Source organism: Podarcis raffonei, chromosome 6 (genome assembly GCF_027172205.1).
Source record: "Podarcis raffonei isolate rPodRaf1 chromosome 6, rPodRaf1.pri, whole genome shotgun sequence".
Taxonomy (NCBI): domain Eukaryota; kingdom Metazoa; phylum Chordata; class Lepidosauria; order Squamata; family Lacertidae; genus Podarcis; species Podarcis raffonei.
In genome coordinates this window covers 78,827,574-78,850,058 of record NC_070607.1, presented here as the reverse complement: position 1 = coordinate 78,850,058, position 22,485 = coordinate 78,827,574, and the positions used below count along the sequence as shown (strand labels likewise).

The window sequence follows — 22,485 nt, the reverse complement described above, 5'->3', positions numbered from 1 at the left end:
GAAATGTTTTTTTTAAGTGCTACTGAAGAGGGAACACGTTCTACTTTCTCACATATCAATAACAAAGAAGCAAACACTAGAAAGAAAGCAATGGTGCTAGCTATATAGCAGCTACATTTAAGGTATGAGAATTTAATAGTAGATTTCTGTTAATTAAAACAGTAAATGGAATAGTAGCTTATATTAAATTAAACTGTTTTGAAAGATATTTTTGTATGCCTTTAAAGAAAATTGGCAGTTATATACAAGAGGGCAAATGTAACAGTGAGACATAACGCTAGTATTTTCTTGAAAACTTAAAATAATTCGACAGAAAAGCAGCATATAAATGCAATAAATAAATTAAAATGTTTTTAAAAACAGTGGAAACTAATTCTAATATAAAAAGGAATACTTTGCTTAATACTCAATCATCATCATCACTTTTAATTTGTATACCGTCTTTCTAGCTTACAATACCTAAGGCAGTTTACAAGCTGAAGAAACAAAGAATGTACACCTTATAACAATCTAATGCAATACAAAAATGCAATAATAAAACATAACTTTAAAATAAGCAACCTACATCAAATAAAGTAACATTCAACGATCATTAGACTAGTATAGAATAATATTAAATATCAGCATATAAAAATTAAACAGAAATCCACTCTTAACAATTAACAATAAATAATTTCGAAACTACAATCAATAAAACAACGGCAAGCCACAATGCATAAAATAATACAATACAAACTGAGAAGCAGAGACTGGAGGGTGGGGCAAGGCAGGTGGAAGAAGGTCTTGCCTGATGAAGTCTCTCCCCTCACCACTTAAGGACTTAAAAGCTATATTCCTATTTAAAATGGATATCTACACAGTAACAAACCCAAGTTTTAACAAGCTTATTACCTGTAGATTTTGGTAAATTTTTAAGAAAATCCTTCCGGTCCTCTTCATGCAAGATACTGTAAACACTTGTATTAACCAGGTCCTCTTGTTTATATTGCAAATACTGAGTGACATTTTCGGATACAAATACAATGTTCCCATCTCGATTTACTACGAATAAGAAGCCATCTAATGCCTAAAAACAAAATCATAGCAAATTATCCAAGTATACAGACTTTTATATATGTGAAAGATACAGAAAATAAAGGCACACCAATCTCAGACAGCAATCTTTTTTTGGGGGGGTCCTACATGTCTTTTCAGAAACAAATCATACTTAGTTCAATGGGGCATACTCCCAGGTATGTGTGTACAGCGTTGCAGCTGGAATGGGGAATAATGCATAGATACATGTAACAATGGACACACATACATGTAGTATGCATGCCTAAGTATAGACACATCTCTGCTGAGTAACCTGGAAGAAAACTCTTCTTCAGAAGAACATGAATGAAACAACAAAAAGTCTAAGGATTAGAACTTAAAATTGTGCCTGGAAACATACAGCAAACATAAATATTTAAGGATCAATCTTACGTTGTCCCTGCAATCTGCACCCAAAATTCTAGCACTGTTTATGCACCAACTGAAGTTTCTGAACCGTCTTCAAAGGCAATCCCATGCAGACGATATGACAGTAATCCAATCTGGAGATTACCCAATTTGTTAGACTGAGAATCCAGTTTTGGTTACAAGAAAGGAGATTCCAACTAAACATCAGGAAGAACTTTTGACAGTAAGAGTTGTTCAATGGACTCCTTCAGGATGTTGTAGACTCTCCTTCATTGGAAGTTATTAAGCAAAGGTTGGATGGCCATCTGTCATGGATGCTTTAGTTGAGATTCTTGCATTGCAGGGTGTTGGACTAGATGACTCTTGGGGTCCCTTCCAACTCTATGATTCTATGAATGTTGCTGTTTTGGTTGAAGACAGTGCATCACTTTCCAAAAAAGAAAGAAAGGATGCATTGCTTACTTGTCTACCAATCCCTCCAGGCTTCTGCTCATGCAGCGAGCATACCAGGCCATTATAATAAAAAATAAATCCATGGCCTTTTAAACCGTGTGGAGGGTGAGGTGGTTATTACGTCTGATTGTTATTGTGTTATTATACTGTAAACCATTCTGTGATCTTCAGATGGAAGGCAGTATAGAGATTTAACAAATAAATTTAATAAATAATAAATGGGAAATGGGAAGCCTGTGTGTGCCTCCCATATTCCTGCTCTGTCCATGGACCTTATGCTCTGCCTTGACTGAACGGACTGCTGTAGCCAAAGGATGGGGAACCTGTGGTGCTGTTGGACTCTAACTCCCATTAGCCCCAGCCAAAATGACCAAAGACCAAAGATTATGTAAGTTGTAGCCCTGCAGCTTCTGGAGTACCACAGGTTTCCCATCGCTGCTTTAATGTTTAAAGTTTTTTAAAACATGTGTATCAATTACCTTCGCAAGAAACTCTGAAGTATTTGATTGCAAAGGTTTGTTTTGTTTCTTCTGAAGCCTATGTGAGACTATTAGTATTTATCAAGTGAGGGGGGGAAATGTTGCTGTAATATATACTGTTCAGTACTACAATGTAATAGCCTATAGACTTGCCTGTAACAGAAGAGGTCCCAATGAATCCTTATCAATAACCCCTTGACCTGTCGAAGATACGTCAGCCTTCTGTACATCGTCATCAGTGGAAGCTGTTTTTCCTAAAAAAACATAGAGCAAATTTTGAAACCTGTACTGCATGTAAGTATTTTTGTAAACGTCTGTCATATACACCATGCATTCTTTTAAGATTTGCAATGAAAATCTAATGCGATTGTAGAATTAATGGCTGTTATTTTCACAATATTTATATCTCAGAATGTTTCTATTTCTCCTTGCTATGGGAAAAACACACCCAGTGCAACACTCAAATCCTTTTGTTGTTATTGGCATCTGTTTTGAGACAATGAAATGCGCGTCCAGGGGTGAAGTCAAATCACTGTGTTAGCAGCACCAAAGTGACCTCCCAGGGGCGCAAGCATGGACAGTGTGTATGGAGGTCCTGGGCTGCCCAGATGACAACCCCCCACCCCGGACTCGCTGATGTGGTCCAAAGGAAAGCACCAGCTTGGCTGCAGGAGTTGCTGGAAGGAGGGGTATATGGAGCTATTAATCTAGCATCCAGGATTGTATCATGCCTTGGATTCACATGCTCCCTCCACCATCCCTTCTGTATTCTTTACTTGCTCATCTAACAAATGCAATGTGACTGAGCAGAGGATAGACATTTCTTTGAACATGGGAAGTGCCTAACCCTGCAGGATAGAACTTTTGTTCCTGTGCCTTCTAACCAGTTCAATAATTGAAGAAAGGGATCTATTAGCCTGAAACCTCCCTTCTGAATTCATTGTGAAGACACTTTTGGATCCTCAGTACCATTCTGACCTTTTATTCTACAGTGACTTGCCCAACACCATGAATGTAAAACTAGAATTCAGTTTAGGAAAATTTGTCAATCATTACTTCATTTCCCCCCATTATAGTTCAATAATATTCTATTTGCAGAAAACTTCGTTAAGGTAAACTCACAGTCAACATTCAAGCAGTTAATGCAGAAGAGAAATGTAACAAAATTTTAAAGCCTTATTTAAAAGCTAGATTTAAACATCCATATGTGATAACCTGAAAATAGAATATAATTTCTCCCTTGTAATATAAGAAGTCAGGACTTGCCTTGCTCCTTTATCTGCCGTATCTGTCTAACAGTTTCCTTTAAAATTGCACATTTATCCGGCTTGACATTGAAATTGTCAATGTCACTCAGATTAGCAGAAATCAGCTCAGCCAGTTCTTCAATATATTTACTTTCCTGTTCACGTCGACGTTTCTCTCCACTGCAGATCAGACTAGAAAAAAGAGACAACATTTTAAAGTAGTTAAGCCTAATTATTATAGGGTCTTCTTTCAAACAATTTATTTATTCTCAAATTGCTAAATGTTCTGGTATGCACTTCTCATTCTAAGTTTAAATCACTCTGACTGTGACTTTTGTGTCACAGTAAGCCATATTTAATGGTTTGCCATCAATGTGCAAATTCGCTCCAGCTTCTCTCCACCTTGCTAGTGAGCAGGGACAACAAACTATGATGCACAATATGAAGCTAAGGTTTGTTCTTGGCTTCCTATTGCGGTTTGTTTGTTTGGTGAGCCTGGATAGCTCAGTTGGTTAGACCATGGTGCTGATAACGCCAAGGTTGCAGGTTTGATCCCTGTATGGACCAGCTGCATATTCCTGCATTGCAGGGGGTTGGACTAGATGATCCTCAGGTTCCCTTCCAACTCTACGGTGCTATGTGCTATGATCCAGTTTGGATGTAATGGTAAGAAAAATATTGTGGGTTTTTTTGCTCTCGCTAACTAGCTGTAAGTGAAGTGGGAGCACTCTTTGAATTCATGTTAAACCATTAACCATGGCTTACCACGATGTGCAAATGCAGCCAACCTATGCACAGAAAGGTGAGTTACAAATGTAATACATCATAGATAGCCAACATGGTGCCCTCCAGACTATCAGCATGGCTAATAATCAAGGATGATAGGAGATGTACTCTAACAACATATGGAGGGCACCATGTTTGCTACCCACTATACATATTTATATGGTCAGCAACTGGAGCTCACTAAGTAAAATCCACCAACCTTAGAAATGCCAACTTCCCTCCCTCTTTCCATTTGTCAATCTTGGGCAAGTATCTTCCAACAGCCACTATGTGTGTGGGGAGAGGCTGAGTTACTAGTCCATTACCCCTCACTCACTTTTCAAAGTAATCCACTAGGAAAATTAGTGGCTGAGTAGGGATATACACCAATGTTGTTGAAATTTCACATCAATAGGAAATCAATAGAAGAAGGGCAGTAAGATATAGTGGGGTAAATATATGCAATGAAATTTATGAGAAAAAACTTCTATCAGGAAGACATCAGAATAGGATAACTACTCAAAAACGCCCAGCATTGCAAGGGACATCTTGCATTTGGAAAATGTTGAGTGGTACAGGCACACAAGAACAGAAGGTGAATACTGAAGGGAGAAGAAAAACATGTTATTGTACCACTATTACTTTTTGATTTAAGCAATATACACCAAATTACATATTTATGCTTTTCTAGGGCCCCTTTTTAAAAAGTATGTATTCCCCTCTCCAAATTAAAAATTAATTAACAAATCCTGCCTCTAAAATTGTTTATACAACTTATTTTTCCTGCAATAATATTATTTGACTGTTTCACATACACCAATATCAGAATGTTAGGCATGTCACCAACTACAATCTGGCACTAAATGCCAACACATCAGTTTTAAATACTGAAAAAACCCCATTCACTATTTGTAAACAACCCATAATAAAATAAAAAAATTAATACTCTCTACCCTGGTCCCGGGGTATCACAGGGCAATGGCTTGCGTTTTCTTGAATCACTGGTCATGCTGTCCAAGGAGTTCTCCCCTAATCCACTCATTCTGATCACACATCAGCAACTGAAACAGTCAAGGAGTAACCAAGTTGAAATTTTCTCATGAACTAAAAAACAAAGGTGTTCAAAAACAATAAAGTTAGGAACTTAAACTTTTGTAATGTTGGGGTTGCAAGTGACCCAAAGATCATCTAGTTCAATGGTTTTCAAACTTCATTCCAGGGCGTATTAGGCATCTTCAATGAAAATGGATTTCAAATATGTCCATCAGTGAACATGAACAGTATCCTATAAAATAGCATAACCACCAACTTCCTATTATTTCTGTTTAGATCTCATGTTCACAGAAGGATTGTGTCACATACCAACTGGTTGGCTGAACAGACTGTCCAAGAATAGCACTGCCATTTGCCCGGCACGTGCTGCTTTTAGGATGCCCTCCCCACCACCTTGCCACTGAGTAATGAGAAGGTGCCTAAGAGCCACCAGAGATACCAGCGTCCTCCTGGATGTTCTGTCATTTTGGATGTAGTGCTTGGTAGGTTCAAAGCAGAAGCTATATTCAAAGGCCATTGTAGTGCCCCCGTCAAATTACAGGGGTTGTGGGGCATCAGCAAGTTGGCATGGACACTCCAAAATTAGTTACCAAAGGCAGGGTCAATTGAAGGCTTTCTTCCAAGCTTACTTACTAAAGCAAAGGGCAGGGGGAGTTGGTGGAAATACACAGGGAAGAGCTGGGATGTTCCATTTGGCCACTGCTGTTAAACTGTCTACTCTTAGATCATGATAGGCAACAGTGAGCCCAAACAGACCAGGCCTTTGTGAACTGTGCACACACCCCAAATCCTCAGCAACATACAGGGCTCTGTGTTAAGATACTTGGCATTGCAGACATGTTTATACCAAATATGTTCCCTGAAGGAAAAAAAGTTTGAAAATCACTTGTACAATTCAATCTTAAAGTAGGCTGCCAACTATCTTTTTTAAAAGCTGATGAAATTCTGTAATAATACTAGATATCTGTGTGCTTGCTTGTTTACGTAAAAACTACATTTCTAACCTTTAAGGCAAAAATTGCATTGCAACTGCAGCAGTGTAATGACCACTACAGTCTACAACATTAAATACGTTTTTCACTCCCATTTGTTTTAACCTCCTCCAAATCTGCAACAGGCATGGCCTCCTTCCCATATTAAACCATATCATCCAGATGTTGTAACATCCAAATTAAGAAGGAAGATACACCATGTAGAAAGCATGCACAGACTTAGTATACTTAAAATATAAAAAATGTATAAAATAATTCAGATGGCTCAAGAGAAAAGAGTATATGAGTTTGCAGTGGGGGCACTTCATCATAGTTCCTCTATGAATTCTGTTGTGTCTGTATTCAACCTGATGCATCAGAGATTATTATGGTTTAAGAAACAGGTTGATTTAAATATTTAAAAGGAGTCCTTTCTAATAAAACATTATTAACTGGGAGTGGAATATTAAAGTGACAGATCATGATACAGATCAGATAGCACTGTGCTGAAATTTTAGCATATTGGCCACAGGACAACTTTATCCATGAAAGTTTAGCTACATTCATTTCTAATACTCTTTTTCCTGAAAGCAATAATTTTGGCAGACCTTGGTTTTTCCAAAGAAAAGGAGTCATCTTGCCACTTTTGGGGCCACAATATTTCCAAAGATTATCAGGGTTGCCAGTCAAAACATTGTTGTAAAGCCTGTATTATTTGGAGGGTTATTTTTTTCTAGATACATGGATATCTTGCTTAACAGAGAGATAGTGTCCAAGTCAAGGGAAGTAATAGTACTGCTCTATTCTGTCTTCGTCAGAAAACACACGGAGTATTATGTCTAGTTCTGGGTGCCACAATTTTAAAATGATATTCACATGCTGGAACGTGTGCAGACAAGGGCAGCCAAGATGATCAAGAGTCTGCCAAACAAGGCTTGTGAGGAACTCTTGAGACAGATGGGTATGTTTAGCCAGGAAAAGAGGAGACTGAAAGGAGACAACAGCCATCTTCAAATATTGAAAAGGCTGTCAAATAGAAGATGGAGCTGGCTTGTTTCCTCCTGCTCCAGAGGGCAGGACTTAAACCAATGGCTTCAAGTTACAAGAAAAGAGTTTCTGACTAAACATCAGGAAAAACTTTGTGGCAGTAGGAGCTGTTTGACAGTGGAACCAACTCCCTTGGGAAATGGTGGACTCTCCTTCCTTGGGGGTTTTAAAGCAGAGATTGGATTATCAACTGTCATGGATGCTTTGGTTGCGATTCCTGCATTGCAGGAAGTTGGACTAGATAATCCTCAGGCTACCTTCCAACTCTACAGTTCTATGATTTTATGATTCTATGGAAGCAGTTGCACATCACAAACTACAGGACACCAGTTAATGTTAGATTAAGAGTTAGCTAAACTAAATTTCGATTAAACGGCTGTTTTTCATGTCATATCTAGAAGGCAGCTATCATAAAGAACAACTATTTCTTCAACTTCTTTTTTTAAATTTAGAAATTGCAGACACCCATGTCATTGTGGAAGACAGTTTCCACCTATTGTATTGGGAGAGTCATCATTTTTCATGTGCGATGAATGCCCCAAGAAAAATAAAGTTTTTTTAAAGAATAAATTTGCATGACAATAGGAAAACCCAGAGAAAAACAAATTGTGAGTTGCATGCTTGCCACAAGATGGCAGGGTAGTATCAAACACTAGGACCTGGCATTTAAAGGACAACAAAATCATCACACACACAAAAGGGAAGCTTTTTAACAGAGAAAGCAAGACCAAGCTCTGCTCTGTCATGCAAAAGGCACAGTGCAGACTCATTCAGACAGCTGCTTTCAACAGTTATGTGGTTTGTATGATTTTTTTTTGGGGGGGGGGGAGTTCCAAACCCCGAAGTAGTATTGTGTAGATACTGCATGCAGATTACAGTATTTGGTTGCCTCTGCTCTCATAGCAACTGCATTCCTAAACAGACACACAGTTTTGTGGCACTAGAAGCTGCCACAGAAAGAGACAGGAAGTAAATAAAACAAGATAAAGAGTTGGAGAGAAGCTCAGGAAGGGTAGGGGTACAGCAGACAAGACAGAAACCCAGGAAAAAAGTTCCTGTACTTAAAACAAACTGTACAATGCCTTCAAAGGTCAAGCTGTTTTGTAACTAATTTGGATATGAAGTAATATTAAAAGGAGAGTTGGGTGTCTGTGTATAAATAAGGTTTGATTAAAAAAAATCCTCTTTCAGCTTTGATAAATTATGCTCAAAAGTATCTTGTTGCACTAGGAAAAAAATTATACTGAATACTGTATTTTAAAAACTTGTATTGTTCACTCAACTTACAGGTATCCATTATTTCTTTCAGTTATACTTCAATGATAACAGTATCCACAAAGTTGTCAAAACAGGGTTTGCTTGGTTGTTGTTTTTTTAAGGGGCTATCTTATTTACTTATTATTTGAATTTATAGCAAAGCCTTCACCACAAGGTCTGTTCAGGGCTGGATACATACAATTCTTTAATACTGTTTAAAATAGCAATTAGAAATTCAGTTAAAAGATTATCATTAACAGCTATATTTTACCACTTCTTTTATTACCACTGTAGTTGTATTCTGAAGTAAATAGCATCTTATAAGGAAATGGAGTAGCTCTGAAACAAGGACACTGCCTTAAAATGAGACTAGCTGGTAAGTCTATTTCCCTAGCAACAGTGTTCTAATATACCCTACGCAGACCTCCATCATTTCTCCATAATATTATTGCTTCTGCAATGTAGAAAGCAATGCAATACCGCAGCCAATTTGCAAGGAAGCCCAGAGGGGCTGCGCTCTTGCTGCTTAGGGTCCTACAGTGAATATGCTTAGTGATAGCGATTTTTATGCAGTAAGAGACTTTCACAATTGAGCCAATTATTAATGCAAATACCACCTATTAAAATATAGCAGCAATGCTGATCAATCTGATGTGAGAGCATAGTAACTATAGTTCCTATGTTTTTCTGCAATTGCTTGAAATTATTTTTACTGAAAGTACAGTCACTCTCTGACAAGTCAAGTCACAATGCGGCTTTAGAGCTCAGAGATCAACAGTCAACAGGATTTTCAATGCGCCAGCTGCAAATGACAATGAGGTTGTGCATCCATAGCAGTGACCAGAGGAGGAATGGCCACTGGGAAGAGCACAGAGAAGAGACACCATGGTGCATCTGCAGCAGCACAACTGGACACCTTCATTTTCCCCAGTTGCAACAAAGCATGTCTCTCTCCCAAAGCTGGATAACCTTCCCATAGTTCCCATAGTTTGACTCTACCCCCAAAAGGTGCACTCCTCCAATGTCTCCAAAGACCGATGTATGCCAACAACAGCACTCTTGAATGCGTCTCTACAGTGTAATAGTATATCAAGTACTCTGCATACAGATTAAGAAAAGTGTGCTGTTGCCCTCTCTAAGTGTTCCAGTATTTCCCAATAATATGAAATTGTTACTTCCATTTGTTACCGATTTTCAAAGAACTTCACTAAACAAAAAACTTCATTAGAATCATTCCAGAGCACAATGCTCTCGTATTTATTAAGCAGTGTGATAGCTGTCAAAGCTGTTAACAAAGTTCCAGCCAAAACAGTGCTAGGATGTTGTTGGGCTACAACTCCCACCATCCCTAGCCAGCAGGAGTATCAGTCAGGAATGATGGGAGTTATAGTCTGACATCTGGGGGACCCAGGGTTGGAAAATGCTGGCCTAAGTACCTGTCTCAAAAAGGAATAGGTTTAACTTATTGTGCAGACTTTAGATGGTACTGATCCAGGGATTAACCACTGAACAGCTGGGGAGGGGGCTTACAGATAAATAAATAAATAAATAAATAACATGAATTTCTGTTGCCTGTTTGTGGAGGGCAACAAACAATGGCTAGTTTAGCCATTGCCAATATGGTGCCCCTCCAGGCCTGACCCAGCCCACTGATGATGCATGAGAGGCAACCACCTCAAACAGCAGGCTCTGGACTATTGGGAGGTGACAGATCCACGTGTGCAACCACCCACTCCCCTCTGGGAGCCTGATCTGTAGCTACTCATTAGAGAGGTAAGACAGAACAACACTCTGCACATGAGCAAGGAATAACTCTCCTCTATTACTAGGCAAGTTACAGGGCTGGGTTCTGAAGTCAGCAGGTTCTAGCTTAGCTGCTCACTGAAATAGAAAACAAGGCAAGCTAAAGTTGAGCATGTCCAGCTGAGATTTATTTGCTATTTGGTGAGCCCAGCCAGGGGGACAGTGTCATTCTACTCTCCATCTCCCAAGCCAGCATGCCTTCCAGAAAGATGCTGTGGGGGGAGTAAAGAAGCCCCCATTGAAGACTCCTTGCTCTCCCAGAAAAAGAAGTGCTTTTTCCACAGAGCTCCATAAAAAAGTTCATTGGGTGGTGCGGAGTCTGGTGGAGAGCTGTTGCTTACTAAGAGGTAGGAGGGTGAGGTGGGGAAGCAGTTGGCATAATTAACAAACACCTACAGGAGCACCATGTTGGATCCAGCACTACATTTGTATCATGTTGACCTTGTTAGCAAGCCTCCTTGGAAGACGTGTGTTTCACATACACACGTTCCAGGTATTTAGTCAGTGGCAATAGCGCATCTTGGCAGATTTACCCAGTAATTTACACAGGTTATGAGGATCCTTATTGGACAGAAAAAGAAAGAAAATCTACACATTTCCATTTCAGTGGGGCTCAGCAACAATGCATATCTACTCTGACAGTGGGGATCGCTAAGTGCATTTTCTTTGGTATGCGAGAATTAGTTAATTCTAACCATGACTAAACTATCACACACAAACACACAAAGCAAACAAACACAGAAGGTATAAGAGAAGGGGAGGAGAGGTGCTCAGAGCTGCTTAGAAAGCCACACTAGCCTGCTCTTCCTCTCTAGGTGTACCTTGAAGACTAGGTCTCAGCAATGCACAACTGAATTGGTGAGGACCCAGGCATGCAGACACTCCAAGGTAGGATGTTAAAAATAGATCTAAAAACATAGGAAGGGGAAGCAGATGTGGAGGCTACAATTTATAGGGAAAGGACCTCCAGAAGACAGAAAAGCAAACAAATTTTACCTTTCCAACACTGTTGGCAATCCTGAAGAAAGAGGACTATGTGTGTTGAATCTTCCAGGTAAGGCAGGAAAAAGTGAGACAGGGAGGTAGGCAGGAGGCCTGAAAAGGACCTCTGAGCAGTTGGAACCAAGATCTCTGATTCAGCAAGCAGGGATCCAGAGAAGAAGGAACTGAAGTAAATTCCTGAAAAGGGCTTCTGAAGCAGCTGCACTTGAAGCAGCAAGTGACCATCCACAGGTGCAGGAACCAGTGTTAGTGAGGGAAAAGCGGAGGAGGATAATGGAGTTAGATCTCCATTTAAGGGATTTTCAGCAAGCGATTTCAAGGAGAGTGGAACTGAGCAATCAGAAGAAGTAGTGGGATCAGGACCTCAGCTTTTGTACCTTTTTGGACAAAAGCTTCAAAGCAAATTCAAAAATTGATTGGATCAGGGAGGTGCCATTCCTGACCAGCCTTGCTTAATATAGCTCTGAAGCACTTGGCAAGATGGGGTGGGTCTTTTTCTTTTGCAGATATAAAGCGGCATTCTTCACTAGTCTGATTAGATTTTAGTCTTGAACAATGGTCACATTTCCTGAGGGAGGAGACAGTAATTATACTTGGATTGCATTGACTGGATTACATTTCCCAAAGCTATGACTTGTGACATCGCTTCCATTGAGGTGACCAATATTCCTTAGGCAGGCCTTTTTCCTTTTACTGCAAAGTGAACCAAACTGAAACCATAAAAAAGAACACTTATAGGCAATACTGGAGTGAAGCACCTCCCAGGCTCCTGAGCAAGCAGCCTGCCAAAATGCCCTTCCCAGTAAGCAACCACCTACTGGGAAGCTTTGGAGCAGAACAGCTGTCAGCCAGTTACCTTTGGGTGGAAGGTGGTAGAGAGTGCCATGGTGGGGAAGCTGCAGGCGTTCTCCACCCAGACAGCTCTTACGAGCATGAGCACTCCTGTGTATGCCAATCACACACACTCTCTCGGTTTTGACTACAATTGTGTCACCACTTACTAGTTGAGTTTGCTGTTAAAGGCACTATATCATGCCCAAGCATGAGAAAGACCCAAAATGTGAAAACACTATATATTTTAATTTTTTTGGCCATTGATGCATATGAAGAATTGGAACACTTTCCCCTAAGAAGTTTGTTGAAACTATTTTCCCCCAAGGACTCAAGATCACTGGGGCATGTTGGGAAAACACTCACTTGTAATAACCAGTGTACCATTATGCATATACTATTCATGGTCTTATGAATCTTATGGTCTTATGAGTCACATTGTTTATTCCATTTAATATATACGGTTCTTGCATACAACAGAATATTTGTTCACATTTGGTACTTGACTATTACTATATATGAACTCTTATTGTAGAGTACTTTATCCATGACAACATGTCCAGGATCTGAGGAAGTATGCTGTGGAACAGCAATGGGAAAGGGCTATTGCCTTCATGTCCCCAACTGAGCGAAACAGAATGCTGAACTAAATGGACATTTGATCAGAGCCAGAAAGCCTCCTCTTATGTAGTTTGTGCCAATGGTATTACTAATCGGGCTGATGATTATCAAGAGGTCAACCCAGATAAAGACAGGTTTTCTTGCAATCTGTAAAGGAACTTACTATTTAGAGCCAACTCTCAGCCAAAGCAGCTAAGCTGAAGCACAGATTTTGAAACTGCAAAGCTAGAAAAATAATTACAGTGACTGCACAGATTGTGCACATGAAACCAGACAACATACCACCCATTCACTGCTGTTAAAAAGTAATACATACGTAGTTAAATTTCTTATTTTTGATCATATATGGGGAATTAAAACACCTATTATCTGATGTCAGAGAAAGGCCACTAACTAGTAAAACAAAGTGCCACACTTCTTTTCCTGATACCTTGTTAATATGAGTTACTTTAAAAGCTTGCTATTTAAACAATAGTCTTCACTGGTGATATTCTGAACACAAAACAACCCAATGTCAGACCATATCACAGCGCTTAAGTAGTTGCACTCAGCAGTTGTATCAGGAGTGACTTCCAGAAGAGGCACAATACAGGTGCAATATTTCTAGCTCTTATTGCTGCATCTGATACAATCAGATACACAGGCCTATTTGTACTGTGTCATTGTCTTGCTCAAGTGGTTTGCTATGCTTGCAAGAGCTCTTTAAATGTTCCTGGATTCTTTAAGGTCAAATACAATCTCTGCATAGGAGATACTGTTTTGGGACTTGTCCTTTAACACTAATATTAATTAATACTCCAATTGAAGGGCAACATGTTGCATCTATAACCCACATAAAAAAGATTCTCAGCTTCTAATTTCTAGGTTTATTTGAGGGACACAAGCATGGAATGACATCATGGGCTTCTCAGAGGAAAGACATGGAATTGAGAGGGGCTTTTGCCACCTGAAGAGATTAAGAAGCAGCTGGCCAAACCCTGCTACTAAGATAAAACCCTGGGTTCTCAAAGCTAAGGTTCAATAGCTGAGAAGTGTTTTTCCCAGCACAAGCAGCTGGCAAACCTTGCTACTAAGATAAAACCCCAGTTCTCAAAGCTAAGTTTCAATAGCTGATAAGTGTTTTTCCTAAACAATACTGTCAGAGGATAGAAATTCAGGAAGAGTTGGTCTGATAAAACAAATGAGTCTTGTGGCAATTTAAAGATGAGCTACATTATTGTTAGTGTGAGGGTTCACTGGCTAAAGCCTGCTTCATCAGATGCATGAATTGTACTAGTGAGATGATTAGATTAGAAATATATGCAGTGAAGGAAAAAAATTGTTAAGTGAAACTTTAAAGCAGGGATGGCCAAACCAAATGGCCATGCTGGTTGGGGCTGGAGTTGGAGTCCAAAACATCTAAAGGCTCTGTATTCCTGTTGTAATGTCTTGTGGGCTAGGAAGTCTCTCAAATCTCTCTTCAGCCATCAGCTTGCCAGGTGGTCTAAAGCAACACACTATCTCACAGCTTCAAGGATGCATCTTGAGCTAATGTATGTGGAACACTTTTGACCACCGAAAAAAATACATAACCAAAAAAAAGCATGGGAACATTAGGGAAAACACTCAAATAGTAGAAAAAAATGTATTTTAGGAATGTCCAGATATTATTCTAATCTTTATTTACATTTATGATTGGCCCTAGAACTTTTTTCAGGGCTTGTTCATATTATTGCCACTATTATTTATTAACTTTAATTAGCTGTGCCTATAGTCTTTAAGGAACATATCACATATTACAATTGCAATAACAGGATGCTCCTTGTGGTCTCACCAAATATGTTAAAATTAGGAGCGAGTTTTTGGTTTGCAACACTTTTCCTCTCATCATACATTTAATTAATTAATTAATTAATGTCTATACTGCCCTTAGGGACGCGGGTGGCGCTGTGGGTAAAAGCCTCAGCGCCTAGGGCTTGCCGATCGAAAGGTCGGCGGTTCGAATCCCCGCTGCGGGGTGCGCTCCCGCTGCTCGGTCCCAGCGCCTGCCAACCTGGCAGTTCGAAAGCACCCCCGGGTGCAAGTAGATAAATAGGGACCGCTTACTGGTGGGAAGGTAAACGCCGTTTCCGTGTGCTGCGCTGGCTCGCCAGATGCAGCTTTGTCACGCTGGCCACGTGACCCGGAAGTGTCTCCGGACAGCGCTGGCCCCCGGCCTCTTGAGTGAGATGGGCGCACAACCCCAGAGTCTGTCAAGACTGGCCCGTACGGGCAGGGGTACTTTTACCTTTTTATACTGCCCTTCATCTGAAGATCATATGGTGGTTTACAATATAATTTTATTTGTCAAAGACTTACAGTGGTGCCCCGCAAGACGAATGCCCCGCAAAACGAAAAACGCGCAAGACGAAAGGGTTTTTCGGTTTTTGCGTCGCTTCACAAGACGATTTTCCCTATGGGCTTGCTTCGCAAGTCGAAACGTCTTGCGAGTTCTTGCGAGTTGTTTCCTTTTTCTTAAAGCTGCTAAGCCGTTAATAGCCGCTAATAGCCGCTAATAGCCGTGCTTTGCAAGACGAAAAAAACCGCAAGAGGAAGAGACTCGCGGAACGGATTAATTTCATCTTGCGAGGCACCACTGTATTAGAACTATACAACAGTGCACAACTTTAAGAAAAAGAAAAAATCAAGCCCCACCCAAGAGCTGTTAAAAACTTTTTTATTTCTGTCCTCGTTTAGGAAAACAGCTGCTGAAATGTAATCAAAAGATTAACATTTTACTAACATAGGACACAGTCCATCTACATTAAATCTTATTGATTTCAGTGAGAAACTTTCAAGCATATTGGTGCATCTCCTATCGATGGGACTTTGGCTAGAGTGCACCCAGAATCTATGTTTATAATGGAAACTTAAGGAAAATAAGTAACAATCTCTAAAACTTACTTTTAAAATATTTTCACTTACATGTCCTTAAAACTCAAACATGCACAGATGATTTTTCAATGGCAGGCATCAGGATTAGTAGGCATTGTGTGTCACGTTCTGTCAAAGAAAATTTTAAAACTTCATGTAAGTATCATTGTGTTCCCCAACTTCATTTTCAGTAAAGCTTAATATGAGATATTAAATAAATCAGCCCTGAGTGCTCACTGGAAGGACAGACCCTAAAGGTTAGGCTCCAATACTTTGGCCACCTAATGAGAAGAGAAGACTCCCTGGAAAAGAACCTGATGTTGGAAAAGATGGAGGACACAAGGAGAAGGGGATGGCAGAGGACGAGATGGTTGGATAGTGTTCTAGAAGCTACCAGCATGAATTTGACCAAACTGCGGGAGGCAGTGGAAGACAGGAGTGCCTGGCGTGCTCTGGTCCATGGGGTCACAAAGAGTCGGACACGAGTAAACAACAACAATATGAGATATTCCAATAATTTAGTCAATGACTACTTTTATTTTCACCTGTTTTACTTCCTTGTCTTTTATATTTTATTATTCCTAGTAATGATTTATGATAAATAAATGTTGATTATATATTGATATTTGTTGACTATTTTATTTACATTCTTAAGAATTTGGGTTGGGGTTGATGACAAATTTTCGAACCACATCAAGAGGTCAAGGCAAACCCTGCTTCAAACAAAAGGCTACTCAGCTACCACCCTCACATCCAGGCTGCTCATGCATGGAGGAAATAGGCAGGAATGGTTATTCTGGTTACCTCTGTTACTTTAAAAGAAAGAAGGAGATGACAACAGTGGAGCAGTAGAATAAATTTTCCAACTAGCTTCAACCTGTATAGGCTGAGAAGCTGATAATCTTCTGTAGCTGCTGAAGGCCTAGCAACCCTGCACATAATTCAGCTCATCTCCCCCCCCCACCCCAAAGCATAAGGTTATCAGACCAGTTATCTGACCACTTCTATTACTTTGGCCAAGGACACCCCCACCTTGATTTACAAAAGTAGAGGACTTTGCTTGAGACTACAGGCAGCTTTCTGCAGCTCATATTCTACCTAGCGGAAGCAGGTTGTTGATCCTGTTCACCAGCACAGAAAGAAGTCCATGTTCTGCAATTGTGTCTGTCATAGTCTCAGCACTCTGAGCATTTTGAGATTACACATCTATATCTGGGCCCTTTAAAACACACATTTTATTAAAGACATCCACACAAACCTATGACGTGAAGGTAAATAATTCTGGCTGGGCATATTTTCTGCTGCTCATGATGGTATACCTAAGATTACCAAGTGGTCTCCTATCCAGGCATTGACCAGATCTGCTTAGCATCAGCAAGGTTGCTAAAACATGGGCCTTCACACCATGCCCAATAACATTGTTGAAGCTATTTAAAAAATCTGCTCCTCTTTTTAACATTTATATTCTTTTATCCTCCTAAATGGTATGTTTCAGAAAACTGACAAGAGTAATTTCTTAGTATAAGTTATATTCTGAATAAGCCATGAATATTGCAGTGTCTATTATCAAAACAAGCAGAGACCCTGACAATTTCCCTTTCTCTATTTTATCCATTAAGTTTAGAGACTGGTTTAATTTATTTTATGACCATGTTGTAAATGGTATTATTAAATCGACTAGTTAGGAAGCATTCCTAATAAGCTATTCAGAATTACAGCAACTTAAGTGAAGTTTTGAACAACAGCTGTGTGTTTGAATTTATTCAAAACTGCTTGAAGCAATGTGTAAAAAAAAAAGTGAGACTCTTCCAGCTAATTAGAAAAATAAATTGCTCTTGGGAAATATTTATGAGGCATTCATATGTAGAAGCACACATTATAGTACTATCCAGAATTCAGAATTTCAAAATTGATACTTCTACTCAGACTACTTATAGATAATTACTAGTAGTCAGGTGAAGAGCTTTGTACAGGCAGATAATTTCTTAAGAAATTTAACTAGGGCCTTTTCATATCAACCAGTTGCATATGCATTTGCATGCAAGTTTAACCACTCAGTTGACAACATTGACAGTAGCTGTATTCAGATGAACTCACATTACCAATTAGAGGAGTGATTGGCAATATGGTCACGTAAAGATAAGCATCAAGACTCAACTGCCTCCTAATTACACACCTTTGTAAAGCTTTCTCTGTAAGAAACCCCCACTAGTCAGGGTGGAAAGAATGAAAATATATTTTCAAAATCTGAAGTACTATTGTGGAAATTCTTATGGCAGAATCATAATTTATTCTAACCATGTGAACAAACAAATCATTTCCCAATTAATCCTATATGGCAGCACTTTTCTCCTCATATGCTATAGAGGTGGGGAAAATTTAATTCCCAGTTATGTGACTATTAAAGGCACAGCAGCCTTGTACTTCAAAGAACCTGGCAATCACTGTCAGAGAAACCAAGGGTGGAATTCAATGTCACACTATTACCAACATTCCATCTGCATTAGCATTGCAGCTTGCCAGATGGAATGATCCCCTCTCTCCCTTCTCAGCATGCTATTCTGGGGGTTCTCCTGCAGGCCCCAAGCCAATTTCAGAAGGCACAGGGAAGGATAGGGGGGAAAGCCCTGTTGTGCAAGCAGAATTCCTTGCTCAGGTCTTCGGATGATGGAAGGTATTAGGTGAATCCCACCCCAAGAGAACATACATTGCTGCAAATTGCAGAGTATCAACCTGAGTGCAGTAAATAAAAATAAAATGTCCACCCCAACCATCTCTGCTTAGTGGGTAGGTAGCATTATACTGGTGAGAGCATTCCAGGCCCTGCATCCAAAGGGCTCCAAGTCTACCCCCCTTAATAGAATCTGAGTGGAATAGAGTAAGGGGAGATTGAGAATCAACAAAATTTTTTGAAAGTTCTTAAAAAATAAAAATCAAGATCTCATACTTTGCACCACTGGTCACATATAGTAGAATACAGGATCTATCATTAACACATCCGCAACTGTAATCTCAATTTCAACCTCTCAAAACAATGCATCAGACTTTCAAATCAGACTTATATGCTAGTGGAAAACTGAAGGAAATCCAGGCCAGGCGTATTTCCTTTCAGGACAGGGCAAGCATCAGCATCCTCAAGCAGCTGTCAGGAGCCCAACAGTGCTGATAGGTCCCCTGTACAAAGCAACTGATTACATTCCCTACAGTGCCCTGGAATGTTCAACCTGATGTTGCTCCAGAGAATTGTGGGCAATTTAAGTGGTGGTTTGATTCAACTTACCAGTGCAGCTAGGTAAGCCTGCAAGCTGGAATTCCTGGAACGTAGAACAGATTCTACAGAGTGAATTTTGTAGATGGCTCTACTTCAGAAAATATGGTCATTATTTGAAACCACTGCAATGGGTTTTAAATATTGCATATAAAACACCTAAGGAAGGACAGGGACACACAAGCAAGTCCAAAAGGATGAAATCATGGGTGACTGGCAGAGTCAAAGAAAATGTTTAAAAAACCCCCACCAAAAAACAGGTTTCTTTTTAAAACTGGGGGTCTTGAATAAAGAGAATATTGGAAACATGAACCCAACCAGAAAAACTATAACAAAGGAGTAAGCAGGGAGATGGAATATTTCCACCGGTCTTCACTGCAGCAGATATTGGGAGTATATCTTCATAATTAGGTGACAAAAATGAGCTTTAGAAGCAATGAATATTAAAAAGAAACAAGTTACCAAAATTGGCATCTAGCTAAGTGTTCGTAAAAATATTCAAATGTGAAAATTATCTGTGGACTAAAATATGTGGCTTATTGCTAAAACCAGCCTCTTTACTACAGAATTGGAATACATTGATGTAACATCAATATTCTAAAAAGGGTTCCAGGAATTCACATTTGCCAAGTAGCTGAACTGGATAATTTGAAGGCTGAAATCTTTAAAAGTAAAAACTAACCAAAACAAACAAACAAACAAACAAAATCCACTACTCAGGAAGAACCATTACTGGAGGGTTTTAAGTGGAAAGCCCTACCTCATCTACCTCTAAATATAGGCATATGTGATCATATTATAAACTTCATCTGTCAAAAAGTTTGACAATGGTTAAAACAAGAAGCATAACTTAACAACAAATGAACAGTGCTTAAAGTAAACAAACAGTGAAGTCCATCAAGGAACTCTATGATGTTGCTGTTGGTCAAATTATCAGGAATCTGAGCTGAATAGAAATAGACATCAAAGAATGTGTGGTGACAATGCAAAATGGACTAAAAACTTGCCTCCTGGGCTGTAGCAAGAAATCACATAAGAACTGTAAACAGTTTCATTCATAAGATAAATACTATGTTACGAGCGCGTTCCGTATCTCTGGTCCAAGTTGGCTTTCTGGTACCCACAAAGTAAATTAGTTTGCAGCTCTTGGTTACTTCCTTCTGGGTGCCCTCAGATGCTATGAGCTGCAAGTAAGCATCTCTTAGGCCTTTATCAACCCAGTAAACACTTCTGGGGAACTCTACCAGGAAGTGACTAAGCAGCATTTTGTGTTGAATTAAATAAATTTGAGAAAGCTGCAAGCTCTTGGAAAGCTGATGTGTCTTTCTCAAGCTCATCACTCATTGAGTGCTCATCCAAGATGAACAAAACTGTGATAACCAAGTACTGCTATTTTTACCAGCAATAACCTATTGCTCCCAGCCCCAAACTTCTTGTCAATCATTCTATTTTCTCCCATTCTGTCAAGTCAGGCGGTAAGAGTGTGGATTTAGACAATGGACTAGTTCAAGGCTTTCCCCCTTGATACCATTTCTGCAGGAGTTATGTTCTGGTCCCCCATGCACATAAGTGAAATCATGCTTTCCACGCTCTCCAGCTCGCTCTCTCCACATAACTATCTCTTCAACCAGAGCTCTAAGCTCTGGGGTCAGCTAGAGACTGGAGGACGAGTGAGGAAGCAGCTGGTGCTGTTGCCCTACCCCACACGTCAGCTGTTAAGACAGGGATGCTGAGCAGTCTAAACAAAGCACCACTGTGCCTCAGGTCTCTTTGGGGCTTCCTCCGCTCTCATTGGCATCCTCTTTGGGCTCATGAGTCACAAGAAGTCTCCAGCTCTCTCCCACCGTTTCCTGGTAAGATTTAATTTTATTTATTTGCTTGCTTACACATTCATTCATTTTTCATTTCATTCCCCAGCGCAGCATGTATACATGGTTGCACAAGAGTAGAACACGCATAAGTGGAAGGATGCCTGGATATATAATGTAACCCTATTAAAAGCAACACTGAAAGCCATTTAAGTTACAAGGTCGAAAGAGAGAGAAAATGCACAGCACTCATGCTTGGAAGACCCTACCACAACACCCAGTGGAAGGGAGGGCCACACTTTGGGAGCAGCCACCGAGATGGCCCTCTGTAAATGTGAGTCCTCATGTGCCAATTAAGGTCCTGTCTGTCTTTTGGAATGTTAGCTTGTGGGCAGAGACTGTCTTGCTTTTATTTAGAGACTTCTCAACTGATAAAAATGCTTTAAAACAATACTTTTACTTATCTCAACTAAGATATTTATTTTGTCTTCAGCATGGAACGTCTAAAAAGGCTTATAAAATACATGCAGGGGGGAAACTATTGTCTATAAAATATGCACAATGAAGTGCCAAAACTGCATATTTCACATAGTTTTATCTTACTGTGACCTTTTACATGCCTCCAAGCCCAGTTCATATAATGCCTTGTATTTCAGGAAAATGATACCTATTTGCTTCACTGCAAATTCTCATGAACAATTTTCAAAAGTAGGATTTTAACTTTTGTTTACAATTAAATCAGGGTCTATTCATTTTGGTGAATAACACTGTAGGGCTGAAGCTGCACCTGAAAAAAGTGAGGGTTAAAAGCCTCAGTGTTCATAGGAGTCCACAGAACAGATGTTTCTGCTAGCTTGTTTTCTGCCTAGTTTCTTCGCGCCCAAGTTGTGTCTCCTCTTTGGTGTTTTCATAAGTTTTGATTCTTTCCTTTTGAATGTTGTATGGATTTTAGGAAGTTTGGTCAGTCTTCTAGATCATAAGGCATGATATAAAATGTTTCAAACCCCAATTTTGCACAAAGAAAACCAAATTTCTATGCCAAATTTGAAAATTTGCTGGATCCTCTTCACTGTCTTTCAAGTTCAATGTGGGAATATACTCTTAGGTATATACTATACAATGGGGCGGATTAGGGAAATTGGACATGATTTATTAACTGTGTAAAAGTTATACAATACATCTAATATACAATATGGTTTTTGACATTTTAGTTTAATAATTTACACAAAGGAATCGGCTAGAGAGTAGAAGAAACATAGCGACAGGTGAGGCAGCTGGCCCCGGAGCCTCACAAACAACACAATTTTATAATCATGTTTTAACGAGCTTTTTAAAGGAGTTTTTAAAGGTGTTTTTAAAACCAATTATTTTATCAATTTACCCAATGAAATTAAGGTAACTGTATCTAGGAAAGTGTAAAAACTGATTATTGTCTTTATAACCCTGTCACTTGTAGTTAAAAATGAGCAGGTCACACTATACATGTTAAGAGAAATGTTAACTTATATTTAAGATATACTTGAGATAAAATATTAGCTGTTGTCC

At 39.5% G+C, this 22,485-nt stretch overlaps 1 protein-coding gene across 11 annotated transcripts in view; it reads right to left on the bottom strand.

Moving 5' to 3' along the window:
• Positions 1-22,485, bottom strand: part of NCOA3 (nuclear receptor coactivator 3) — a 100,410-nt gene that overhangs the window by 22,664 nt on the left and 55,261 nt on the right. For 5 of the 11 annotated variants that reach the window (XM_053394180.1, XM_053394182.1, XM_053394183.1 and 2 more), the window contains 5 exons: positions 15,916-15,993; positions 5,341-5,448; positions 3,635-3,814; positions 2,529-2,622; positions 892-1,066 (listed from right to left, as the gene is read on the bottom strand). In XM_053394180.1, coding sequence (XP_053250155.1) covers positions 892-1,066; positions 2,529-2,622; positions 3,635-3,814; positions 5,341-5,429 — 538 coding nt within the window. In that variant the 5' untranslated portion in view covers positions 5,430-5,448; positions 15,916-15,993. The other 6 variants (XM_053394178.1, XM_053394179.1, XM_053394181.1 and 3 more) reach the window with 5 other exon arrangements.